Source organism: Haliotis rufescens, unplaced genomic scaffold, assembly GCF_023055435.1.
Source record: "Haliotis rufescens isolate VD_foot unplaced genomic scaffold, xgHalRufe1.0.p SCAF_20, whole genome shotgun sequence".
NCBI lineage: Eukaryota > Metazoa > Mollusca > Gastropoda > Lepetellida > Haliotidae > Haliotis > Haliotis rufescens.
Genome location: NW_025963891.1, coordinates 5,166,231 through 5,192,445, shown reverse-complemented (window position 1 = coordinate 5,192,445; position 26,215 = coordinate 5,166,231). Strand labels below are relative to the sequence as shown.

Genomic DNA, 26,215 nt, shown 5'->3' with positions numbered 1-26,215 from the left:
TGTTACCTAACTGTGTTACAGGATGGATTTTGTTATCGAACATTTCAGATGGAATAAAGTCTGTACATATAAACCACATGCACCTGTCCTGAGTTTTTTGGTAAATACAATAACTTCCAAATTATTTTTAACCAATCGTCTGACCCCAAGGTAATTAGTTCGGAGCTATGCAAACAAATATGGAGGCTCTTCATGCTGTGGAATAGGGATCAATACGTTGAGTGAAAACAAAAAACAGAGTCATATATGTTGTTTTTGAACGATGACAATTGAATTAACATGCTTGCAAATGTTAGGACTTTGTTTTTCCTTACCCTTTTTTGTGTTGGGGCTGGTGGAAATGTCAGTCAGGTGAGTAACTAATGGCGTGATGGTGTAGATATTCAGATAATATGGGATATGTAGATTCATGTATGGGGAAAGAAGAAAAGTCGATTATTTATATCGTGTCCGAAAGTCTGCCGAATGCAATCCCAAGCTCCACAAATCCCTAACCCTAAGAGTGTACAGACAGTAAGGCAGTAAACCCCTAGATTGTTAAAAAGACTAACTATTACAGCGTTAGAAATTGGCACTAGTCCTAATAGTCCTTACCAAACTGCCCTATAGTTAAGGTATCCTAAGGACTAGTAGAAATTGGCCCATTTTAAGGGTTTGGCTATATGTTATCATTATAAGGACTAGTGGACAAAAACTGTTAGTTTCTAACCCTGCATTAGTGATTAGGAAGTTGCATTAGTGATTAGGAAGTTGTTCACAATATGATTGTAGACACTGTAAAGACATCATCAGTCGGGGTGTCCTGTTGCATATTCAAATGTCCGTATACACGTGATAAATATCTATCATTCAAAACCAAAACGTTTCCAGACCTGAAATGAAGTAAAGTGATGTTACAATTAAATTCTCATGCTGAGAACACTGAAAGTAATTATTTCAAACACATGTCTTTTAGTTGAGAAGAATGTTAGACTTTAAATTATTTATCAATACTGTGATGCCAGCATGAAATTAGTGGTCAAGCATATTGTATTATGACATATTTAGTATGACTAATAACTGTCAATTAAAATTTAGTAAAGAAATAGACAGAGACCTATATATCTTTGCAGGAACCATTCATTTGGTGTCCCCCCAAAACGCCTACATGCCAAAACACTTACAGCTTATAACAACAAAGTTCACAGTTGAATGCAAAAAACGCCTTCATGGCAAAACACCTACAGCTTATAATAACAAAGTTCACAGTTGAATGCACACCTAATCCCCAGCCTGTTACCTTTGTCTTTTGAATGGAATAACCCCAAGAATATTTACATACATTTTATTTTACTAATCAGTCAGATGATAATCACAATAATCAAATTAGTTTGGAACTAATCTGTCAGATGATAATCACAATAAGTCACAAGCCAAGTTTCAAAAGATGTCGATAAGGTAGTCCACGGTTCAGTCTGCTGTGGAATCCTTCCAGATTTTTGTTTTTTCTCGGACCTATCGTTGAGTGATGGTTCCACAATGGCAGCGGGAATCATGCTACATACATCGTAAACCACATAGTCATTGAATTCAACAGCTCTTGGACCGATGGGAGTGTCATCCATGGCTTCGATCCAGGTGTCTTGAGTAACTGCTTGTGGAACGGAGGCAGTCCAGCAGCTCTTCTTATCCCCTTGCACACTTCAAGGTCTTCTTTGTACGGATGGTTGTGTTCTGTAGAATTCCTAAGGATATTACCAACTGTGGTCACTTTCCCTTTACAGGTGGTTTTGACACGCTTCCAGTGAATACAAGTCTGTCTCTCTACATTCTTGGTGTGACGATACACATTAAACAAAACTTGTGCACTTCCTTTCTCTGAAAAATTAAAGTCGACATTCTGGAAACCGGCCTTGTTGATATGCAGTCATTTTGTGACGCTTACATACCACAGCAAACGTAGTCTTAATAAAATTGGTTGAAATTGGTTTATTTATATACTTTAGGTACATTCATGCTTCAACCTTGACTTGCTTTTAAACAAATTCTGTATTTCCCGAAACAGTGTTCAAATAGGCAAACCTGCTTGTTCACCAATTCAATTTCTTTTAGAAATATAGTAAGTTTAAACAAACCAGTCTTAAATTAATTAATATAATCTTTTAATCAGTTTCAGTCAATCCTTCCAAATGTTAATCCAGCTTATCTTTACTTGGTTTATCCTTTACTCTCATGGATTAATTAGTCTTTGGGACTGTTCCATTATAAGTAGGTGAAATCCCTTTGTTGTTTTAACCAAGTGTAGGGGTACTGGGCTGTAGGTGTTTTGGGAGATAACCATTCAATTTCAAACCATGCTGCCATTTTTTGCTAATTGACTTGTGATTTGCTGATTTCACTTACCGTTGCTGTCTTAGCCCTTAGGGTTAGTGGTACATTAGTGTTTATTTCAATGTTGTCCATCTTTGAAATGTTTACTATCTGAGCCCATTGGTATGTTGGTATTTTAAGGTGATTTTTTTTCACTTGTGGGTTAATGTGTGGTCCTTATTGTATATGCCAAAAATTCTGCGCCTTAAAAGGTAATTGGACAATCCATACCAAGCGATTTCTCTACCTTCTTATACTTTGTTGGACTCACACACAAGTGTTTGTTAACCCTTACCCATCCGTACCTAATCAGCTGGATGACACACACACAAAAAAGTTTATTCGTACGCTATGATAACCTTCACGATTTTAGACATTATTCGCTTCAATTGTTATCATGGTTATCTGTAGTATTGACCTAGAAATGATATTTGGCACTTTAGATATAATGTGGTAGCCTGGATGTTAGCTTAAAACAATAGATTAAATTCTGGTAGATTTGAAAGGTACTTCTAATTGCTTCTGAAAAGTATCAGCTGAAAAGTAACATTGATTAAACAGGTTTTCAATTAAGACATTGTTTTGAGTTTCATATAACAACACATGAGTAGTCCAATCATTGACTGTGTACACTTCTTGTTTCACCAACAGATTTGTTTCATAATACTATAACAACAATATACCACTACTGGCCATGGCCAATTGAGTCAACATATATTATTATAATTCGTTTCATCTGTCATTAGTATAATAGAGAGGGAATGACTGTTTAATTGTCTGGCAGTCAGAATACATTGCTAATGATAACTATGAAAGTGTCTATGAAAGTGTATTAAATTAAAAGTGCCAAAAATGTTTGCTAGGATATGTAAATTTAGTGCTGTGAATAAATGATTATGTAAATATATTTTTTTGTCGTTTGACGGTCTATACTGGGTAACGCAATCAGGTTTTGGACATCTTTATTTCCAACTTGTTACAAATGCAACAAATATGAAAATATATGTGTACGGGTCCTCCAAATTTGTATATGGCTCATCTTATCTAGGTTTGTGTTTGAGTCATCCAAATATAGTATGAATGTTCCAACTTCTGTGTGGCTTGGGACGGTTGTTTAGGTACTGGTTAATCATTTCCGGTGTGTAAAAATCTTGGATGGTCTCGTATCCCCTTATGAATGCACTGCTCCCTATGTGAAGCCAGAATTACAACTGTATCTCAATCTCATTAAAATCAGATCTTAGTTTTCGCTACCGCTAAACAAAGATCTGAGGACATCCCATTACGGGTCACGTCAGAACGACTTTTCATTAATTTTGACCGATCAATGAAATGACTGACAAGAAATCGACATTAGCCAATCAGAAGGCAGCTTTCTCGAGCTTTACGACACTAGTTTCAAACTGGCGACTACGGTTCGAAACATATTTTGATGTATTCTCGATTAAAAAAATTAAAACTGATAAGAAGAACACTCTGGAATGGCTTACAGATGGCTTAGATTGTATGGGTATAATCATAAAACCCGTAACTGTCGTTCGGAATACCATCTGTTAAATATTTCGTGGTTGCATGGTTAGAAAACACATTCCGACTGTCACTTTCATGATCTTGTAAGCGACGCTCTGATTGGTTGGAAGAAAGGTCGTTCTGACGTGACCCGTAATGGGATGTCCTGAGATCTTTGTTTAGCGATAGCGAGAACAAAGATCTGATTTTAATGAGATTGAACTGTATCTGTGTATGTGATGGTGCACATTATTCTTGCCCAATTTAGCACAGTTAACATGTTAGAGGTATATTTCAGCCCAACCCACTGACTGTACAAGATTCCATCATCTTTGTGTCTACACTGAGTGGAACCTTCTATGCTGTTAGTAAGAATACTGGGAACACGCTGTGGTCACTGCAAGAAGGTGAGATGCCTCCATAGTGCTGCCATAATACCCTTACAAGAAGTGAATCACACTTACATATTTACAGTGAACTATGGATACTGGAGCCATGTAGGATCTGCAAAAATTGCATTGATTGTATTACACACTTATTTGAATGGATGTTAACATTTCTAGCTTATAAAGTTTGTTTGGCAATTTTGTGTGCTCATCAACATCATGAATTTGTTCCGGTATGGACGGGTATTAGAATAGGTACACAGCAATCTATTGCTTGTTGTGAGCTGCGACTAAATTGTATTGGGTGATCTGGATTGTACCGAAAAGGTGTAGGAAATTGCTCATTTGCTCATAACGCCAACCACTGGTTTATCTGGACCAGGGCCACGTTCCTCAAAGCGGTCCTTGTGCTAAGGTGATCACACTGCCATACTTTGACATAGGCTTACGATCATCGTAAGGCTAAGATCGCTTTGTGGGACAAAGCCCAGACTCTTGTTATTTACAGGCCGCTGTGATAGAACTTGGATATTGATGATCAGTGTTATATCCATGTCAGTGTTTTATCAATATCAGTGTTTTATCATTTTTATTTTTTTTGTCAGTGTCAGCGTTTTATCAATTTTATCTTTTGTTAATGATGTGTATACATCTATGTATAAAACCAACTCCTGGGTCCACTTGCACAAAGCGATCTTAGCGCTACAATTATTGTAAATCCTTAAGATCGCGATCTTAGGCTTACGCTACAATTGTCATCCACTTGCACAAAGCGATTGTAGGTTAAGATCATTGTAAGCTACAATCGAAACTTACAATTGGTCCAGACCAATCTTAAGTAGCTAAGATCGTTGTAGTCCCTGACAAAATGGCGTGCAAGACAGGGCCAGTTTCACATTAATAATCTGCTTTACGATCAAACACTGCCTATTTATTTTGTTAGATTTTATGATTCGAATCGACACTTCAACAACACGAAGACCGCACCACAGATTTAACGTCAAAAATATCGTTAATTGCGATAGTGAACCACATAACTATCGAGTCGATAGTTAAAAGTACTATTCCCACCCGTGTCAATGCTGAAAGAAGTCTAAAACAACATACCTTATCAAGGGAAGGATAAAACCTAAGTCGTCTGCAAGCGATTTGTAACGTCCGTGACCTTTAAGATAAATCAAGGGCAGCTAATCATAGTTTATATTCTAGATGGGAGTGGTTTCCCTTTGTATAAGTATCGTAGAATCTTCCTTGCCCAGTTAGTGTATTAATGTTGTAGAACCGCCGAGCTCCCCTTGTATATCTTTTGGGTCACATTCGTGTCAGTTATTTTGTCTTTAGTTTATCATTAAATAATCTACAAGTAAACACAAGTTGAAGTGCAAAATCATACGTTTATATCCAAAATCGAGTGGGACAGTCACGAGCGGTTGTAATATCTGAATTTATAAGAAACTAATACAAATATTCATCAAACAAGCAAATACACATGATGAGACATTTGAAATTTGTGTAAAATATCCCATAAATAGCAAAAGTAAAATTCACACTTTTTAAAAAATATAATTAATACCAAATGAATGTATATTAAACAACTTCTTTCTTGAAACATTATTCTTATTTCCCGTACATGCATTCTTGAAATCTCCCGTCTTACTGTGTTTTGAAAAGGTTGTCATAACATCCTTTGTAATAGCGGCAAAACTAAAACATGAAGGATATACATGTATTTAGGATTTTACGGAAAGCTCCCCCAAATAGATGACGATCATACATTTACCTGTTATGTTATTTGGACATAGAGATCTATTATTATTTTCTTTTTTTACTTTCATAATAAGAATGTCACTAAATCTATATGCCAACATTCTAATTATAGTTTCCTTCAAATAGTTGAGACCTTTCAACTGTGCAAGGTGCGTGGAGGGAGGTACTTGTTGTATGTCGTAACCGGTTCTACACGTTGTATGCGCAGCAAGATTTGCGCGTTTGCAGACAACCATAGACAGGAGTCTAGTTTAAGATGTTTGTACCTCCACCATTGAAGATTTCAATCTTAGTTAAGATCGCGATCTTAAATCCAAGCCGTCTTACAATCGCGTTAAGATCGGTTTGTGCAAGTGGAATAGGACAATTGTAGGGTGATTGTAAAGTTGATTGTAGCCGCCTAAGATCGATTGTAACTAAGATTGTTCTGTGCAAGTGGGCCCAGATTCTTAATACATTTCGGGGCGGTCGGGTAGCCTAGTGGTTAAAGCATTCGCACGTCATGCCGAAGACCCGGGTTCGATTCCCGACATGGGTACAATGTGTGAAGCCCATTTCTGGTGTCCCCCGCCGTGATATTGCTGGAATATTGCTAAAAGCGGCGTAAAACCATACTCACTCACTCACTCACTCACTCACTCACTCACTCTTAATACATTTCAGATCCAGTGATAAAAGTTCCTTTTGATTTTGCGTCTGGGTAAGTATTCATGATTACAGATTACAAAGTAGATAAAATTGCAGAAATAGCCATCGTCCAAGCTATTTGTATTGTATGTTTTGTCTACAGCATGTACAGTAAATGTGTAATCCAAGTACTGTGTCTTAATACTAGATATATTACGGTTGTATTACAATAGGCCAAGCTTCCTGCCAGACCCTAAAGATGGGAGTCTGTACGCCATCAGCTCTGGTAGAGAGGGCATCAAGAAACTGCCATTTACCATTCCCGAGCTCGTCACAGCATCTCCTTGCAAAAGTACAGAAGGCATTCTCTATACAGGTCAGTAGCCAACATGCTGTGCAGAGTTGTGTCCCTTAGCTTCCAGGATCCGCTGGTCTTGGTTTGGATCCCAGTTTCACCCCGATGATGAGCCTTGTTTTCTCAGCACTATAAACATATCTGATCTGCATTACTTTAGAATTATTTTCCACATTATGCTGACATGCTGTGATATGCAAGTAAGCCAGATGCTGTTTAAGGCAGTGTTCTAGGAGCTCACTCTCTCTCTCTCTGTATGTACAGGCAACAAGAAGGATGTGTGGATTGCAGTGGACCCTCTCACTGGGGTTAAGATGCAGACACTGTCCACTGATGGCACACAGAAAACATGTCCATCATCAACCGACGATCTTTTGTACATCGGACGCACAGGTAGGCCAGAGACAATATTTTCCCCACTAAAGACAGAAGTATGTGCAGCTGCTATTTAGTTGTCAGTTAAACACATCAGGTTCTGATTGTAGTCTGTGTTTGTGTATGTCCCCCCTTCTCCAAATATGTGTTTGCTGTACTAACCCATTCAAACATATGGTGTGTAGGTCAAGTCTTTGGTCACTTTGAAAAAATGGTTCAAGCAGTATGTCATTAAAAGCTGGATTTAGTTAATACTGTGATTTTGATAATACCCAGACCCAGTCCTGTAGTCCTTGCCAAACTGCCCAATAGTTAAGGTATCTGAAGGATTAGAATAAATTTGCAAGTGTTAAGGGTTTTGCTATATGTTATCATTATAAGGATGGATGGATGGATGAGTATGGTTTTACGCCGCTTTTAGCAATATTCCAGCAATATCACGGCGGGGGACACCAGAAATGGGCTTCACACATTGTACCCATGTCGGTATCATTATAAGGACTAGTGGACTAAAAATATTAGTTTCCACTGCAGAATACCTATGTGCAACTCGAGAACAATATTAACAAGGTGTATGGTGAGGGGCTCCAGGTAGGGTTGGTCCGAAAATGAAAATACACACATATATTTATTGTGTCTAATGTGTATTGCACTGATAACAGTTCCAGTTTTTTTTACAAAAGATAGCACAATAGCATTAAATTATTAAAGAAGTGTTGAAATGAAGGGTGATGAATATCCTCGGGTGCCTGTGAAACACACAGCTAAGTGAGGTATATCATCAGTCCACCAGGCCTGAGGTGAATGCCAAGCTGGCTTGTGTCCCAGGTTGTATATCATTATATAGCCTGAAGGACTTTCACCTCACTTAGCGTTTGATCATGTTAAGTGATCAGCAGCTGATAAACATTCAACTGTTATCACTACGTGTTCCTCATTATAAAGAAGTTGACATCCATAAATTCTCTCTCTCTCTCTTATGTGTCATAAGCTGCATCTGAGTCATCAGATTCGTGTTCCTCATTATAAAGAAGTTGACATCCATAAATTCTCTCTCTCTCTCTTATGTGTCATAGGCTGCATCTGAGTCATCAGTGGAGGCTGTGTCATGAGTGTCATCAGGGATATGTATACTGATCAGGAAATATATACTGATCAGGAAGTATATACCGATCAGGGAATTATATACTCTTTAAGGAAATATGTACTGATCAGGGAAATATATACAAATCAGGGAATTATATACCTATCAGGGAAATATATACCAATCAGGGAATTATTTACGATAAGGGAAATATGTACTGATCATAAATTATATACCAATCAGGAAAATATATACCGATCAGGGAATTATATACTGATCAGGGAAATATATACCAAACAGGGCATCATATACCGATCAGTGAAATATATACAAACTAGGGAAATATATACCAATCAGGGAATTATTTACTGATAAGGGAAATATATACTGATCATGAATTATATACTGATCAGGGAAATATATACCAATCAGGGAATTATTTACCGATAAGGGAAATATATACTGATCATGAATTATATACCAATCAGGGAAACATATACTGATCAGGGAAATATATATCAATGAGGGAATTATATACCAATCAGTGAAATATATACCAATCAGGGAATTATATACCTATCAGGGAAATATATACCAATCAGGGAATTATATACTGATCAGGGAAATATATACCGATCAGGGAATTATATACTGATCAGGGGAATGTATACCATTTAGGGAATTATATACCGATCAGGGAAATATATACCAATCAGGGAATTATATACCTATCAGGGAAATATATACCAAACAGGGAATTATATACTGATCAGGGAAATATATACCAATCAGGGAAACATATACTGATCAGGGAAATATATATCAATGAGGGAAATATATACCGATCAGTGAAATATATACCAATCAGGGAATTATATGCCTATCAGGGAAATATATACCAATCAGGGCATTATATACCGATCAGGGAATTATATACAGATCAGTGAAATATATACCAATCAGGGAATTATATACCGATCAGTGAAATATATACCAATCAGGGAATTATATACCTATATGGGATATTTATACCAATCAGGGTATTATATACCGATCAGGGAAATATATACCGATCAGGGAAAGATATACCAATATGGGAATTATGCACCTATCAGGCAAATATATACTGATTATGAATTATATACCGATCAGGGAAATATATATACCGATAAGGGAATTATATACTGATCAGGGAAATATATACCAATTAGGGAATTACATACCTATCAGGGAAATATATACCAATGAAGGAAATATATACCGATCAGCTAATTATTTACTAATCAGGGAATTATATACCGATCAGGTAGGCAGCATCTGAATGCATAGAAAACCGCCCTTGTATGGACCATAAAACCTGCAAGAGTGTTTTATTATGGGCAGTTAATCTTTAATGGGACAAACTGGTGGACTGAAACTAATTTCATAAGCAGATAGGGATCGACCGAATTTTGGGTGACTGCTTCAAGACATACTGTGTTTTTTTGTGAAAGGCAGTTAGTTAGTCAGCATGTCACGAAGTTCATTGTAGGCCGTGCTATTGTGTCAGAGGTCAGAGGTGTTTTCAATTTTCAAATGTGCACATTGAAATTATGAAGGGGATATGAGGGTGTACTGTGTCCCAATCTAATAAAATTAATAAATTTCAATTCCAGTCTAATAAAACAAATAAAGTATCCCGATAACAAAACAACGTGAGGTTGTTAAGGACACAATGCAATATCCTATAACCTGGTCTGAATAATCAAGTCTGAAACAGACAAACCAGTGATTCATATTATGAGCAACGATCCATGCCCATAGCATGCCATCAACCAAGTCAATGAACCTGACCAACCCAACCATTAAGCATAGTTTCCTGGGCATCAGTTCTTTTCCAGAATTCCTACAGGGTTGATGGGCAGCTGTGGACATCATAGTCAGGGTTTTTGTCTCGAATGAATAATTTTGATAGAAACAAGCAACTACATTTACATTGAAAAATAGTCCCATTTAGATGGAGTGTCTGAACCTGTGGAAAATCTAGCTTTGGGCTGAGCGGTTCGGAAATTTATATGGTTCAGGTATATCGAGACAGACTATTGAGGTTTGTGTGCCTGGTTTAGTTAAGTGTCCGCCATTCTGTAAGATGCTGTCAGCTGTCCAGCTAAAATGACCTATTACTGTTTATTGTAGATTTTGTATGTGTGTATTTGTTCTCAATATCAACATACATTTCTTTCAGAATATACAATTTTGATGTTTGACAGCAAGACCAGGCTTAAGAGGTAGGGAATATTTTACTTTGATTTGTAGTTCTGTTCACAACTGTAGTGCAAGTATACACACTTGGCTAATTATTAGCAGTGTGATAGCCAAGCAGGTTAAGCAATCACTGATCACTGGTCATGGGTTAGCCAAGCAGGTAAAGCCATCACTAATCATTGGCTTTGGTTTAGCTTAGCAGGTATAGCCTTCACTAATCACTGGTCATGGGTAAGCTTAGCAGGAAAGGTAAAGCCATCACTGATCACTGGTTATGGGGTAGCTTAGCAGGTATAGCCTTCACTAATCACTGGTCATGGGTTAGCTTAGCAGGTATAGCCTTCACTAATCACTGGTCATGGGTTAGCTTAGCAGGTATAGCCTTCACTAATCACTGGTCATGGGTTAGCTTTGCAGGTATAGCCCTCACTAATCACTGGTCATGCGTTAGCTTAGCAGGTATAGCCTTCACTAATCACTGGTCATGGGTTAGCTTAGCAGGTATAGCCTTTTCTGATTAGCTTAGCTGGTATAGCCTTCACTAATCACTGTTCATGGGTTAGCCAAGCAGGGAAAGCCTTCACTAATCACTGGTCATGTGTTAGCCAAGCAGGTAAAGCCATCGCTAATCACTGGTTATGGTTTAGCTTAGGTAAAGCCATCACTAATCACTGGTTATGGGGTAGCTTAGCAGGTATAGCCTTCACTAATCACTGGTCATGGGTTAGCTTAGCAGGTATAGCCTTTACTGATTAGCTTAGCTGGTATAGCCTTCACTAATCACTGTTCATGGGTTAGCCAAGCAGGGAAAGCCTTCACTAATCACTTGTCATGGGTTAGCCAAGCAGGTAAAGCCATCACTAATCACTGATTATGGGGTAGCTTAGCAGGTATAGCCTTCACTAATCACTGGTCATGGGTTAGCTTAGCAGGTATAGCCTTTACTGATTAGCTTAGCTGGTATAGCCTTCACTAATCACTGTTCATGGGTTAGCCAAGCAAGGAAAGCCTTCACTAATCACTTGTCATGGGTTAGCCAAGCAGGGAAAGCCTTTGCTGATCACTGGTCATGGGTTAGCCAAGCAGGTAAAGTCATCACTAATCACTGGCCATGGGTTAGCCAAGCAGGTTAAGCAATCACTGATCACTGGTCATGGGTTAGCCAAGCAGGTAAAGTCATCACTAATCACTGGTCATGGGTTAGCCAAGCAGGTAAAGCAATCACTGATCACTGGTCATGGGTTAGCCAAGCAGGTAAAGTCATCACTAATCACTGGCCATGGGTTAGCCAAGCAGGTAAAGCCATCACTAATCACTGGTCATGGGTTAGCCAAGCAGGTAAAGCAATCACTGATCACTGGTCATGGGTTAGCCAAGCAGTTAAAGCCATCACTAATCACTGGTCATCGGGTAGCTTTACAGGTATAGCCTTCACTAATCACTGGTCATGGGTTAGCTTAGCAGGTATAGCCTTCACTAATCACTGGCTATGGGTTAGCTTAGCAGGTGAAGCCATCACTGATCACTGGCAATGGGTTAGCTTTGCAGGTAAAGCCTTCACTAATTTTGAGTAGTCAGGTTGCCGAGCGGGTAACGCCTTTACTAATGACTGGCCATAGGATTGCCTTGCAGGTAAAGCCTTCACTTATTAATACTGATAAATGTTGATCATACATACGACCTTGTCATTAGATGTAGGAACCAACACTTACAAAGCAGAGATTGGGCAATATGATAATGGTGCCATGATGTGCTTCTGCCTTGCAAGTGTTGCTAAGGATCTGATGATGATCTTCCTTCTCGTGTATATAAACGACACTGTTACCATGTTTACCTGAATGAACCTTTCACCTTTCAGATGGAATGCAACCTTTATGGACTATTCATCCCATGTGGCACCAGACCCAAAGGATTATGGTAACTGTCATATTTTGTATCCATGTGGTGCCTGACTCTAAGGGTTATAGTAACCATGGTAACTGTCATATTTTGTATCCCTGTAGCACCTGGCCCTGGGGATTATTGTAGCCTTGGCAACTGTCAATGTTTTGAATCATTGTGGCACTTGGCCCTAAGGATTATGGTAGCCATGGTAACTGTAATTTTTTGTATCAATGTGACACCTGACTCTAAGGATTATGGTAGCCATGGTAACTGTGAACAGCTTGTGGTTTTACCACAAATAAAATTCATGACGTCATCATTCTGACATGGTTATGTGGTCTGGAATGCTAATTATGTATTGAATTTGTTGATTGTCTTACTACTGTGGTATCAGTGCTAGTAATGTGTATGTCTGTTCAGATATGCAGCACCTCACCGCAAGTTCCAATGGCCTCTCAGTGACTCTCGATAGCAGATCAGGTAGGTTGGAGGAAGCAAGCAGCTGTTCAGAATAAAAATGTTTGCATAGAAATTCTATGTAAAAGAAGACATTTTTGATTTAGTGCCTACTTAACACTTTGGTAAGACTGCTAATGCAGCATACAGATGATTATGCATGACATGGGGGTGGTGGGGTCACCCAAAAGGCCCCACACAGTTCATGAGGGGACGGTCTGGCCAGTGTGGGGAAGAACAAGCCTAAACAGAACAGAGGAAATCTGACGGAACTAGTCCAAACTAGTACAAGCAGCCATGCAAACATGTGCATGCACATCGCTGTGTAAGTGAAATAATCTTGGAAGGTGACAACAAACCCCACTGCACCTGAGCATGCTGACTAAGTTACTCATTTTGAACTGTTTTGTCATTTAGAGTGACCTCCCTTTTCTCTGTCCAGGCGATATTCTGTGGCAGCGCAAGTATGACTCCCCGGTTGTGGCAATGTACCGCCTCCACCAGGAGGGACTACAGAAAATTCCCTTCACCAGCTTCGCCCCCGAGACACTCGACCACCTCACAGGCCAACTTGCAGAGTACGTCTGGCGGGACCGATTCCTTGCTCACGGACAGAAGAAGTCCTTCTAGTGAGTACTGGTGACAGGGTATATTCAGGTGTCTCCTGCAGCCATCTTATCATCTTTAAAAAAAGTTCCGTAATTTAATCGTGTATTCAATGCAAAATACAATCTCATTAAAATCAGATCTAAGTTCTTGCTGCCGCTAAACAAAGATCTGAGGACATCCCATCACGGGTCATGTCAGTACGACCTTTCACGAACTTGACTGACCACTGAAATTACTAACAAGAAGTCGACATCAGCCAATTAGAAAGCAGCTTTATCGGGCTTCACAATACTACGCTTGAAAAATATGTTGACCCAGTTCTCGATTAAAATTTTGAAAACTGAACAAACAAACATTCCGGAATGTCTAATATATGGTTGCGATTGTATGACAGTGCTTCCCACGTACTGTGCAACGCCTCTTCTGTTCAAATGTTTATCCCACGGAAGCGAGAGATAGACGATAATTTTGACGGAATCAGTCGTACGGGCCGTAACTAGTCGTTCGGAATACCCCGTGATTAAGTGTTCGAGGTTGCATGATTAGAAACCCATTCCAACTGTCACTTTCATGATGTGGTAAGTGACGCTTTGATTGGTCGGATGAAAGGTCGTTCTGGTGTGACCCGTAATGGGATGTCCTCAGATCTTTGTTTAGCAATAGAGAGAGCTAAGATATGATTATAATGAGATTGAATGCCATATGGCTGAAATTGCTCAATATCAGTTTAAATACTCCTTGTTCTCTTTGTTAAATGAGCAGTTCCTTCTGTCAGCAATACTTCCGCCGTCAGTGCCTAAGCTAGGTGGAGTAACCATACCTCTGTACTGCTCCCTGTAAACGATATTGATGTTGACTTGTTGCTGCACAGAGCTATGGACTGTCTTGTAGTGTTTCCCCAATATGTTCCTGATTCATAACATATCGCACTAACAACCCCGTCATAATGTTCAGCAGTCTTAGTCCCATGAAATTACATTAAGTAATACGTTACCACTGTTATACCGAGGCTGTTGTCCCCCACAACTGCTCTTATAGTGAAATCTTCCACAGAGATCTCAATCACCTCATGCAGCATGTGCGTAGCCACCTAGCTGCCATGTGACACCCTTCACTCTTGTCTCTTCGCTTGCCCTAGCAAGACGTGTTATCTACTGCTCTACTTGCATTCTACGGTTTCCGCCTCCTGCCTATCCTTGGTGATATTTATTACTGTTTCTTAGTCCTAAGTAAACTGTAATTTACGGGGCGTTAGTTATACGGCGCTTAGAAAATTTACCCGCCTAAATTTTCGCGCCCTTTTTCGCTACTAACGGGGTGTGGCGTCGGCACTTTGTGCCTTCCGTCCACCTTTAGATTTCGCTATAAGAGCAGTTGTGGGGGACAACAGCCTCGGTATAACGTATTACTTATAGAATATTCCGAATAGGAAAATTCTACAAAACTGCAACACATTTTGCTTCCCAAAACACTCTCATACAAATATATGCACTTATATTTTCAATCATGCAACTTTCTATGTACTTGGTTGAAATCAAAGAGAGGTAACTGATAGTTGACTGCCATTGCTTAACTGGTCCATTTTCCAGCTATAAATTTTCACCTGTAATATTGATGATGGTGTGACACACATTATGTGAAGCATGATTTACGCTCAGTGATTCATTGATGGTAGAATGTGTGTTTTACTTTCAGTCCGACTCTGTATGTGGGAGAGTATGAACATGGACCTTACGCTCTTGCCTCCCTCGTGGACGAAACTACTGTCACCATCGCTGTGAGTTCTCTCGCCACACACGTTCTTATACACATTATGGATGGGGAGCATACATTTCATCTTTGTAAATAAGCTGTGGGTTTGAATCCCTGATTCGCACTGAACATTTTGTTCATGGGTATTACATCGAAGGCCTACGTTACATCAGGCTTTCCTACTACATCATATCACATCCTGGGATATAACTGAATACAGGTCAATACACTCATTAATAAGCTGTGCATACTTTGAGATTTTCTGATCGATTAAGTACTTAAATGAGTAAGTGTTTAATTTGTTGGTTTTATCACTCTTGGAATAGATCTACTTTGACTTGATGGTTCCTTAGCAGGGTATGAAACTCCCAAAGATTTCAGCCAGACCACAGGACTGGCTAGCTGAAATACTTGCCAGCCCTGACCAAAACCTGCCTGCCCACTATAATCATATGTTTTTCAGGATAATTTAATCAAAAATATGGAAACTGATTGCTTGTAGCATAAGCGCATCGCTAAATGTTAGGTTGTCTAAAAGCTAACGCGGTTTCTTTTTGGTTACATTTTATCATTCATCTTTACATGTGAATTAATGCTTATCATCGGGAAATATTTAGAATATTTTCACCTATGAAATATAACCCGACCGTCGGGCAGGGGGATTTGAAAATCTGGCAGCCTGAGTTGAAATCAACCCGTCTCGGACGGTCGGGCAGGCAGGTATTTCGAACGCTGTCCTTAGGATGTTTCACTGATGTGCTGGTGATAGGCCTGCACTGTTGCGAAAACTAAACACAAGCCAACACCTTCCTACCTGAGACTACAGGTGATCCTGTGCTCAACTTCCACAGCTGTATTGTGCAGAGTTACCTCCCTTTGATGCCAATTGTGTGTTAAAATCTCACATTCTCATTATGATCAGCCGAAGAACAAGGGTCCACTTCTCCTGGAAGGTCCAAGACAGGAAGAGAATCCAAAGGAGAACCCCCAGAAGGGGGAAAAGGCTTCTAACACTCAGAGCATCCGCGCCACCACCGTCAGAAGAGGGGGCGGAGTCCTCATGCTGGGTATGTTGCTTCATTGTGGATGGGGGCAAGTGAGCTGTGTGCTTGGTGTGTGTGTGCTGTGTGCATGTTGTGTGTGTGCTGTGTGCGTGTTGTGTGCTTGGTGTGTGTGCTGTGCATGTTGCTTTAGGGCTGTGTGCCTGGTGTGTGTGTGTGCTGTGTGCCTGGTGTGTGTGCTGTGCATGTTGCTTTAGGGCTGTGTGCCTGGTGTGTGTGTGTGCTGTGTGCTGTGTGCCTGGTGTGTGTGTGCTGTGTGCCTGTTGTGTGCTTGGTGTGTGTGCTGTGCATGTTGCTTTAGGGCTGTGTGCCTGGTGTGTGTGTGTGCTGTGTGCCTGTTGTGTGCTTGGTGTGTGTGCTGTGCATGTTGCATGTGGGCTGTGTGCCTTGTGCGTCTGTGCTGTGCATGTTGCATGTGGGCTGTGTGCCTGGTGTGTGTGTGCTGTGTGCCTGGTGCGTCTTGTGCTATTAGGGATTTTAGAATTTATGTTTTTTCTGTTTCCATGGCAACAAGTTTTATTTTTTACTCCAATTCCATGGTATAGTTTCGATAGCTCAATAACTAGTCTTGTTTACGGACAAACAGATTAGATAGAAATTCTCTTATCAAGTTGGACTTATAGTAACAGTCAGATGATTTGTTCTTTTGAATTTGTGGAGAACAAGGGATTTGTCATCCCCGCACTCAGCAATATTCCAGCTATATGACGGCGGTCTGTAAATAATCGAGTCTGGACCAGACGATCCAGTGATTGACATCATGAGCATTGATCCAGGCAGTTGGCATACATGGGCATGCATCAACCAAATCAGCGAGCCTGACCACCCGATCCTGTTAGTTGCCTCTTACGACAAGCATAGTTGCCTTTTATGAAAAGCATGGGTTGCTGAAGACCTCTTCATGGGTCCATTGGGATGTAGAAAAATATCATCATTACTTTCTCTTCTCTGAACTGAAGGTATCCAATGGTAACGAACCAAAAGTCCCCTGATGACTCTTGTTCAGTTTGTAATGTATGTATCACAAATGTCTGTTGTGATAAAACCTCTACATATCCAAGCACTGAAGTGTTTGTGTTGTCTACAGGGTACCATGAAGTGCCTGACCGGACCAACGCCCGCATCTCGCCTGCTTTCCAGATCACAGACCACAGCAGCAACAGTGACAAGATTATCTCACTTGAGCCCCTACCCCCATCACCTGACAAGACGACCAACACCACATCTGGGGGAGACACGGGGCTGGCTGCCTACGTCGACCTCAAGTTCCTCACCACCATCGTGTTGTCTCTCGGCACCATCATCGCCGTTGTTGTCTACTTCCCTCGGGTGAGGCCTCACACGTATACTTTCATTTACTTATTGTCATCCATCTGTTGTTTCGAGGTGACTACATCATCAAATTCAAAGTCTTAAATATGCTGTTAATTAAAAATGATTTGAAATAATGTATGGCCATGAGTTTAAAAAGGTTAATTAAAATCTTTGAAGTGACACTTTGATAAATATTCTTTGTTCCCAATTCCATGAAAATGAAAGTGTCATGTACCAGTGATGTACAGAAAGTTATTTCACATTTTTTCCCACCTTCACATACATTGAAGACATGGAGAATCTCACCCAAGTGTCTTTTAATATCAAATATATCTACACGAGTCAATAAAAGTTTAAACTCTGAGGCTTGCCGAGGAGTTTTAAACTTTTATTGATGAGTGTTGATATTTTATATATCAAAATACACAAGGGTGGGATTTAATTTATCATCCAACATCATTCTTCCAACTTTTTCTGTATGTAGACAGTACAAGGCATTGTTTTAAGTGTAAAAAGTACTGCTAACAGCTTCAGTAGCAGAGCCATTAGTGATGTCATTTGATTGTGACGTGATGGTAACTAATGGTGTCACAATGGTCTGCAAAGCATTGTGATGCAATTTCATTTCAGCGATATCTACATTGTAGATATTGATATCACCTGTGGGAGCCTGTTTTGGTTGATATAGGATTTTAACTTCATTTATATTGTATTGTCTACATCTTGGTAAGTCAGTAATATCTATAATAACATGCAGTTTGGTACCATCAAATAAGGAACATTGCAGTGTGTTTACAGGCCTGTGTTTGTGTGGTTGTAGAAAGCCGAGCACTCCATCAAGATGATGCTGCAGAAGCAGTTGGAGGAACAGCGGCAGTTGCAGATGCAGCAGCGGTCTGCACAGACTTCACTGACGCCAACCCCAAGCACCAGCTCACTTGATGAGGAGAACAGTAAGTTCCATCTATGAATAGCACTCAGTAGGGCTGTTCCTTCACTGTATAGATCAGGGTCATTCTATCACTGTATAGATCAGAGCAATTCCATCACTGTATAGATCTGGGTCATTCCATCACTGTATAGATCAGGGTCATTCCATCACTGTATAGATCAGGGTCATTCCATCACTGTATAGATCTGGGTCGTTCCATCACTGTATAGATCAGAGCAATTCCATCACTGTATAGATCAGGGTCGTTCCATCACTGTATAGATCAGAGCAATTCCATCACTGTATAGATCAGGGTCATTCCATCACTGTATAGATCAGGGCTGTTCCTTCACTGTATAGATCAGGGTCATTCCATCACTGTATAGATCTGGGTCGTTCCATCACTGTATAGATCAGAGCAATTCCATCACTGTATAGATCAGGGTCGTTCCATCACTGTATAGATCAGAGCAATTCCATCACTGTATAGATCAGGGTCATTCCATCACTGTATAGATCAGGGCTGTTCCTTCACTGTATAGATCAGGGTCATTCCATCACTGTATAGATCAGGGCTGTTCCTTCACTGTATAGATCAGGGTCGTTCCATCACTGTATAGATCAGAGCAATTCCATCACTGTATAGATCTGGGTCATTCCATCACTGTATAGATCAGGGTCATTCCATCACTGTATAGATCAGGGTCATTCCATCACTGTATAGATCTGGGTCGTTCCATCACTGTATAGATCAGAGCAATTCCATCACTGTATAGATCAGGGTCGTTCCATCACTGTATAGATCAGGGCTGTTCCTTCACTGTATAGATCAGGGTCGTTCCATCACTGTATAGATCAGGGCTGTTCCTTCACTGTATAGATCAGGGTCGTTCCATCACTGTATAGATCAGGGTCGTTCCATCACTGTATAGATCAGAGCAATTCCATCACTGTATAGATTATCCCCACCTATGGGGAGATCAGGACAGTTTCATGTTGTAAGGTTAGAGCTGCCATTACTTCAGATATTCCCACCATTGTGTTATTGATGCTACAACAATGAAGTGTATCAGTAGAGCTCTATCCAAGCCTCTTCTCTCTACAGATCCACCGCAGGGACACTACAAGGTGGGGAAGATTATTTTCAACCCAAAGAATGTCCTGGGTCACGGTTGTGAAGGAACATTTGTCTACAGGTGAGATGACTGAATTATTTGTCAACATGTAAGATAATTGAAACATTTGTCAACAAGTGAGTTGACTGAGACACTCAAACAGTTGTCTAAGGGTGAGATGTTTGAAACATTTGTAAACAGGTGAGATGACTGCTGCTACAGGACATATTCCATCATAACATCCTGCCACTACCAGGGGAGACAACTGTCTGAAACAAGGTATACATGTTACTGCTGCTCACCATATTCCATTGGAACAGTGTGCCACTGCTCAGTGCCTCACAGACTCCGTGTTTCTTGTATTCGGGTGAAGGAAGTCCTTGTTGCTATGTTACAGGGGACGATTTGATGGCCGTGATGTCGCAGTGAAGAGGCTACTCCCAGAATGCTTCAGTTTTGCTGATCGTGAAGTAGAGTTACTACGTGAATCAGACCAGCATCCGAATGTTATCCGGTATTTCTGCATGGTGAGGGAATAGACTTTGGTGTTTTTGTTGGGGAGATTGGAACAGTTATTTGAATATTTTATTGCATGGATGACCTTGTGGTTTGTGCATTTCACTGTGCAGGTTTTTGTCCCAGTTTGAGTTTGGTGATGTGAGGCTGATGTATGTTTTGATGATGTTGCAGGAGGCAGATAGTCAGTTTCGCTACATCGCCCTGGAGTTGTGCGCCGCCACGGTGCAGGAGTATGTGGAAGGGAAACACATTTGTGACCTTGACCCCAAGACAGTTCTTCAGCAGGCGATGGCAGGCATCTCCCATCTTCACTCTCTCGATATAGGTTGGTGTTTTGTCAGTGACTGCCCCGTAGTTGAGTTGACATAGTGTCTGCTTTGAGTGTAGAAGGTCAGTGGTTCAATATCTGTCCCCATGATACGCAAAATGTTACTTGTTGTTATCCTGCCTGGCGTTTGACATTAAGGGGATGAGACAAGGACCGATCGGCTCGGAGTCAGTTAACTGTGTCTGAGAGGGTATCCATGTTAAACTAGTGCTAGCACTATAAAATCGACATATGTCTGGACTAGTACAAGCATCCACGCACACAGGCACATACACACACGTACATGCACATCACTATATAAGCGACGCCAAACCCCATTTCACCTCACTCACTCTGCGAGATTGGCAGGATTACTCATTGTTTGATTACCCCACCTTCGTATAATATAGGCTGCAACTTGTGTGTATTTGTGCTGAGATGATTTGCTAAGTCTGCCATTGATCATAATATTAGACTAATTCAATTTGGTAGAGTGACTGCAGGGACAAGATGTAGTAGCCATGTATAACCATGTAGGCTTCATGTAGAGTACTAATTATACGTAGTAGGCCCAAAAGATTTATGGTCAGACTGAGGCATATACGACCTTGATCAGTATCACATGACAATTCACAGGGCATCCATTCTCCCTTGACGTCACTACATTATCAATATGTCTACTGACCAGCAACTAGTTATCGCCATTTTTCCTTAATTCTTAAATATTCTTATGAAGTTGACTGTGCCAATAATTGTTGCCCATGTCTTCAGTCCACCGCGATATTAAGCCCCACAACGTCCTCATCTCACTGCCCAACTCCAAGAGGGAGGTGCGCGCCATGATCTCCGATTTTGGCCTGTGTAAGAAGCTGGCTGTGGGCAGACTGTCCTTCTCCCGCCGATCCGGAGCTGCGGGCACGGAGGGATGGATTGCCCCCGAGATGCTGGATGAACTTCAGAGGACGGTAGGTTAAAACAGACCTTTAGGGTGTGGAAGTATGTCAGCTTGTGTCATGCTATACTTGGGTCATGCTGTACTTGGGTCATTGATGTCTTGGTACAAGTTTGGAATTCAGCATCAAAGTTGAAGATCCTTGTTATTTCTGTATTATTAACAAGTTAATCTTTTGGGGTGTCCTAAGGTCAAGATACTATAGCACTTAATGTCAAGGACACCGGACCCTCTTAGTTTTAGACAGCCTCCGTGGTCTAGTGGTAGAGTGTCAGCCCAGAGAGCTGAAGGTTCGGGGTTCGATCCCCAGCCGTGTCATACCAAAAGACGTCAAAAGATGGTACTTGTTGTTACCCTGTCTGGCGCTCGGCATAAGGGGCTAAAACAAGGACTGGTCGGCTGGGAGTCAGTATACTGTGTCTGAGTGGGGTATTCATGTTAAACTGCGGCATGGTATCTCAGTGGGCTAGCAGTATAAATCGGCATCAGTCCGGACTAGTACAAGCAGCCACACACACACATTTGCATGCACGTTGCTATATAAGTGCAATAATCTTGGACGCAATGTTAAACCCCATTTCACCTCACCTCAATCCTCTTAGTTTCTGTTGATATTTCTTGTTCAATTCTGCAAATCATTTTGGCCCCAAACCTTATGGGATACTTTTACTAGCAGACATGGCATCCATATTGAAAGCTTAAACTGATAGGGGGCATGGGTGGCCCAGTCGTCTAAGGCACCGCAATTTGCTGTGCAGAGTTGTGTCCCTTGGGCACACCAGAAACCTATGATTGTGGGTTCCAATTACGGTTCGCCCCGATTATGTTTCTAGGTTTGTCAGCACCATACCCGTGCTCGTGGGTTTCACCAAAGTGGTAAACGTCTGAGACCTGCATCACTTCAGACTTTCCTCCCACATTAAAAGCTAACACACCGTGATATAACTGGAATATTGTTTAAAGCAGCGTTAAACCCAACTCACTCACTCACTTAAGCTAACATGCCATGCATTAAATGGATACCAAACTCACTCGCTCACCCTTGATACTCTTCTTTTGAAGACCTGTGCGGTGGACATCTTCTCTGCGGGATGCGTGTTCTACTATGTCTACACTCATGGCAAACACCCGTTTGGCGATTCCCTGAAACGACAGGCCAACATCCTCAGTGGGGAGTTCTCACTTCAGCATCTGGATCCAGAAGGTAAGAGCAGGACAGACATGGTGAGAGTCTTCATGTTGATGGTGAGGCAATTGCACGTGGTAAGCTTTCAAAATGTTGTTAATTTCACAAAAACAGGCTCAATAAAAAAAATGATGTGATTGTTTCAGACCACATATCTCTCAGCCTCATTACCAATATGGTTGCCTACAACCCAGATCAACGTCCGTCTGCTCAAGCTGTGCTAAAACATCCATTCTTCTGGAGCAAGGAGAAGCAGCTTCTGTTCTTTCAGGTGAGTAAATGTGTGCCAGCATGCTCTGGTTCCACCAGTGGACCGAGTATTTTAGGCTTTAGGTACTGAGAAAAACGTTCTTGTTTTGCAGTGATTAAACTGATGATGTCCTGTGTATAGATATGTTAGGTGGTCAAATGCCCAATTGTTCCCCCATGGTGATGCTGTGGTTGTTGTCTGGCAGGACGTGAGTGACCGGATTGAGAAAGAGAAGGAGGACAGTGAGGTCGTGCGGAGGTTGGAGAAGGAGGCACACGCCATCGTCAGGTGGGACTGGCGGCGCAACATCACACAGGAACTTCAGAACGGTGAGGACTTGTTGTAACATGAGATTGGTGTGTGAATGGGGACTTGCTCCCAGTGTTGGTGCAGATGTTGACTCCCATGGGGAAACAGGGTTTGAATTGAACCCCAGCATCCCAGATTTTGTATGAGGGGAACTAATGGGTCGGATGGTCAGACTCGGTGGCTTGTTCAATCATTGGTCACAATATCAATCACTTGATTGTCTGGTCCAGACTTGATTATTTACTGAACTACATGCTGTGGTTGGAATACTGCAAAGTGGGTGTTCAGCAATGAACAAAGAAAACAAACATTAGTAGCATTATTTGGGGCTAACATCTGACTTCATGTATTGTGGGGATTCCAGGTCAGAACAGGTCCTTGGGGCCTCCAGTTTGTTGTGAGAGCCAATTGCAGGGCATTGTGACCCAGTAGAAGGGCATTGTGACCTGGTAGAAGGGCATTGTGACCTGGTAGAAGGGCATTGTGACCTGGTAGAAGGGCATTGTGACCCAAAGGCAGGGGTTGTTGTTCATGCTTTGTCATTAGTTTTGCCTGGCTGACTGTAGCATAAGAAAACATTCACTGACTCACATTTGTAAGGAAATTACCTGCTGTGGTAGATCATGGCTGCACATATTGCCTTACTGAGCTATGTTTATTTCAGATTTGAGAAAGTTCCGATCATATAAAGGTCATTCTGTGAGAGATTTGCTTCGAGCCATGAGAAACAAGGTAAGATCCTCTGCTTGATTCACATTCTAGATTCACATACCAGTTTTATGCATACTGGTTTCACATTCAGTATTCACATACTGGTTTCACATTTTGGATTCACATTTTGTTGGTTCACTCCGACTAATCAACTTGGAAATGACCGCCTTGAGACAAATGAAGTTCAGCAGGAATGTTGGGCAGCAACCATTCCTTGTGTCAGGCAGCAGACAATGTTACCCATGTTTAGACAGCATCTTCATAACCAATGTTTACCAAACAAACAGGGCTTCTTGACCCATTTTATATTTTATCTGCCAACCCATGATCTCACCTTATTTTCAGCAATCAGTTGTGGCCTGGGTTAGAATTGATCAGGATGTCTACCTTCCTTCCAGAAACACCATTACCGAGAGCTGCCGGAGGATGTGAAGGCGTCGCTGGGCAGTGTGCCGGACCAGTTTGTGTACTACTTCACATCCCGCTTCCCCAAGCTCCTGCTCCATGCCTACAGTGCTGTAGAGTGCTGCTGCGATGAACGCATCTTCCACCAGTACTACGACACTGCTACATCATTTTATCTGTCAGATTCCTGCCATCCTGCAGACATACAGACAGACAGACCCACAGACGCACTGACAGACAGACCCGCAGACACACGGACAGACAGACCCGCAGACACACGGACAGACAGACCCGCAGACACACGGACAGACAGCCCTGCAGACACACAGACTTCAGTAGCTTCCTTTCGGACATAGTTGATCATACCACACCGTTTACCACACATACCAAAGTGCAATTATGTGAGAGTATTTTTATATCATCCAATCTTGTATATATGTCATTACAATCATGTGAGAAGGCTTAGTTTTCAGCCAGAGCAGTTCTTCTGCTGCCTTGTATCAGTCAGTCTACAAGTTTTGATAGGAAACATCCATCGCATCTATCTTGAATCATATAATTCTGTTTACACTGTGAGCTGACTTTTTGTGTGTTGATGTCTGAGGGATTACAAGTGTCTTGGTTTTAAGAAGGTACGATGCATGTGTATCTGAAGTATCAGTTCTGTTCGAAATGACTCAATAGAGCACCTTCTCAAAGTCATTGTGTTTTTGGTTCACCACTATTACTCATGTTCTACTCCTGCAAGTAGAATGAGGTTCCAAATATTCATTATTAGGGCTGGGACAGGTAACTGGGGTACTCGGGTTGAGTGGGTCCTGAGTAGGATCCTGGTACCCACAGTACTACCCAGACTCGTGGTTAGTTACAGGATATATTGTTTAATGACAAAAACTCACTGTAGCTCAGTGGCTACACTACAAGTCGCTAATGTTCTCATGTCTTCAAATAGACAGGAATTACAGAGTGTTTTGTAAGACATTGAGTATGTGGAGCAATCGGAGTGCTTAGGTTTTAACGAATCTGTGATTTTACTGTAAAACTGAAAATACTTGAATTTCTTGTATTATGAACTAAATTGAATGTGATACACATGTTGGATTCAATCTTCAGGTTTTCAAGTGTTTTATTATGCTTGATAATCAGTTGATGTAGACAGTGTTCTCATATCCATAATATACATTCAGGAAATGTGGTGACAATATATACTGTAAATCTTGAAATTAACGTGAGTGTGAATTAAATGCGAAAAATGCGAGTGGTCTTTGCTCGCATTTTTAAACATCGCATTTATATCAACAATAAGACATTTTGGATAGCAAATATACCAACTTAGACATACACTGATGTATTCCACACCACTGTTTATGGAGCAGCACTTGTATATAAAGTATATACACAATGTCATTCAAACATTTATTACATCCTGTGAATTGTCACTGCTGGGGTCAAGACAATAGTTCTACTCACTTATGTCATCACTGATCACACCTGCAAGTGCAGACAGACGCCACCCTTTGTTCTTAGCGACTGCGTCAAAGCCCGACACAAGCCAGCGCGCATTTATTGATTTTGCGGAAGTCCTTTACTCAGCGCTAATCAGCGGTGCTATTTTGTGTGTGATTGGATTAATGTAAGGTTGGATTAAGGTGAGGATTCTAAACCTGACTGAGGACATCTTTAGATAGAAATCCACTGATGCTTGAGAGGAGGGGATGTCGCATTCATATTGAGTCGCATTTTTGGCTAGGGTCCAGT

The 26,215-nt window shown here is 41.0% G+C and overlaps 1 protein-coding gene across 1 annotated transcript; it reads left to right on the top strand.

Annotated features, from left to right (window-relative positions):
* Window positions 1–173: 173 nt before the first annotated feature.
* On the top strand, window positions 174–25,782 carry LOC124118930 (serine/threonine-protein kinase/endoribonuclease IRE1-like). The gene is made up of 22 exons (XM_046481248.2): window positions 174–351; window positions 4,157–4,265; window positions 6,675–6,711; window positions 6,872–7,014; window positions 7,258–7,386; window positions 10,677–10,719; window positions 12,555–12,613; window positions 13,001–13,060; window positions 13,479–13,665; window positions 15,341–15,422; window positions 16,320–16,464; window positions 17,546–17,787; window positions 18,593–18,725; window positions 19,809–19,899; window positions 20,216–20,345; window positions 20,509–20,662; window positions 21,416–21,609; window positions 22,659–22,800; window positions 22,929–23,053; window positions 23,238–23,361; window positions 24,006–24,073; window positions 24,451–25,782. The coding sequence occupies exons 1-22, from the start codon at window positions 280–282 to the stop codon at window positions 24,811–24,813; spliced, it is 2,832 nt and encodes a 943-aa protein (XP_046337204.2). The 5' UTR covers window positions 174–279; the 3' UTR covers window positions 24,814–25,782.
* Window positions 25,783–26,215: the final 433 nt, after the last annotated feature.

What these genes read in the sequence shown, in the direction of transcription:
- LOC124118930 (XM_046481248.2), top strand. Translation starts at nt 280, where the DNA reads ATGCTTGCAAATGTTAGGACTTTGTTTTTCCTTACCCTTTTTTGTGTT. An exon ending in ACCAGACCCAAAGGATTATG is followed by an intron (nt 12,614 to 13,000) that starts GTAACTGTCATA and finishes ATGTCTGTTCAG; the next exon opens with ATATGCAGCACCTCACCGCA. An exon ending in TCAGCATCTGGATCCAGAAG is followed by an intron (nt 22,801 to 22,928) that starts GTAAGAGCAGGA and finishes TGATTGTTTCAG; the next exon opens with ACCACATATCTCTCAGCCTC.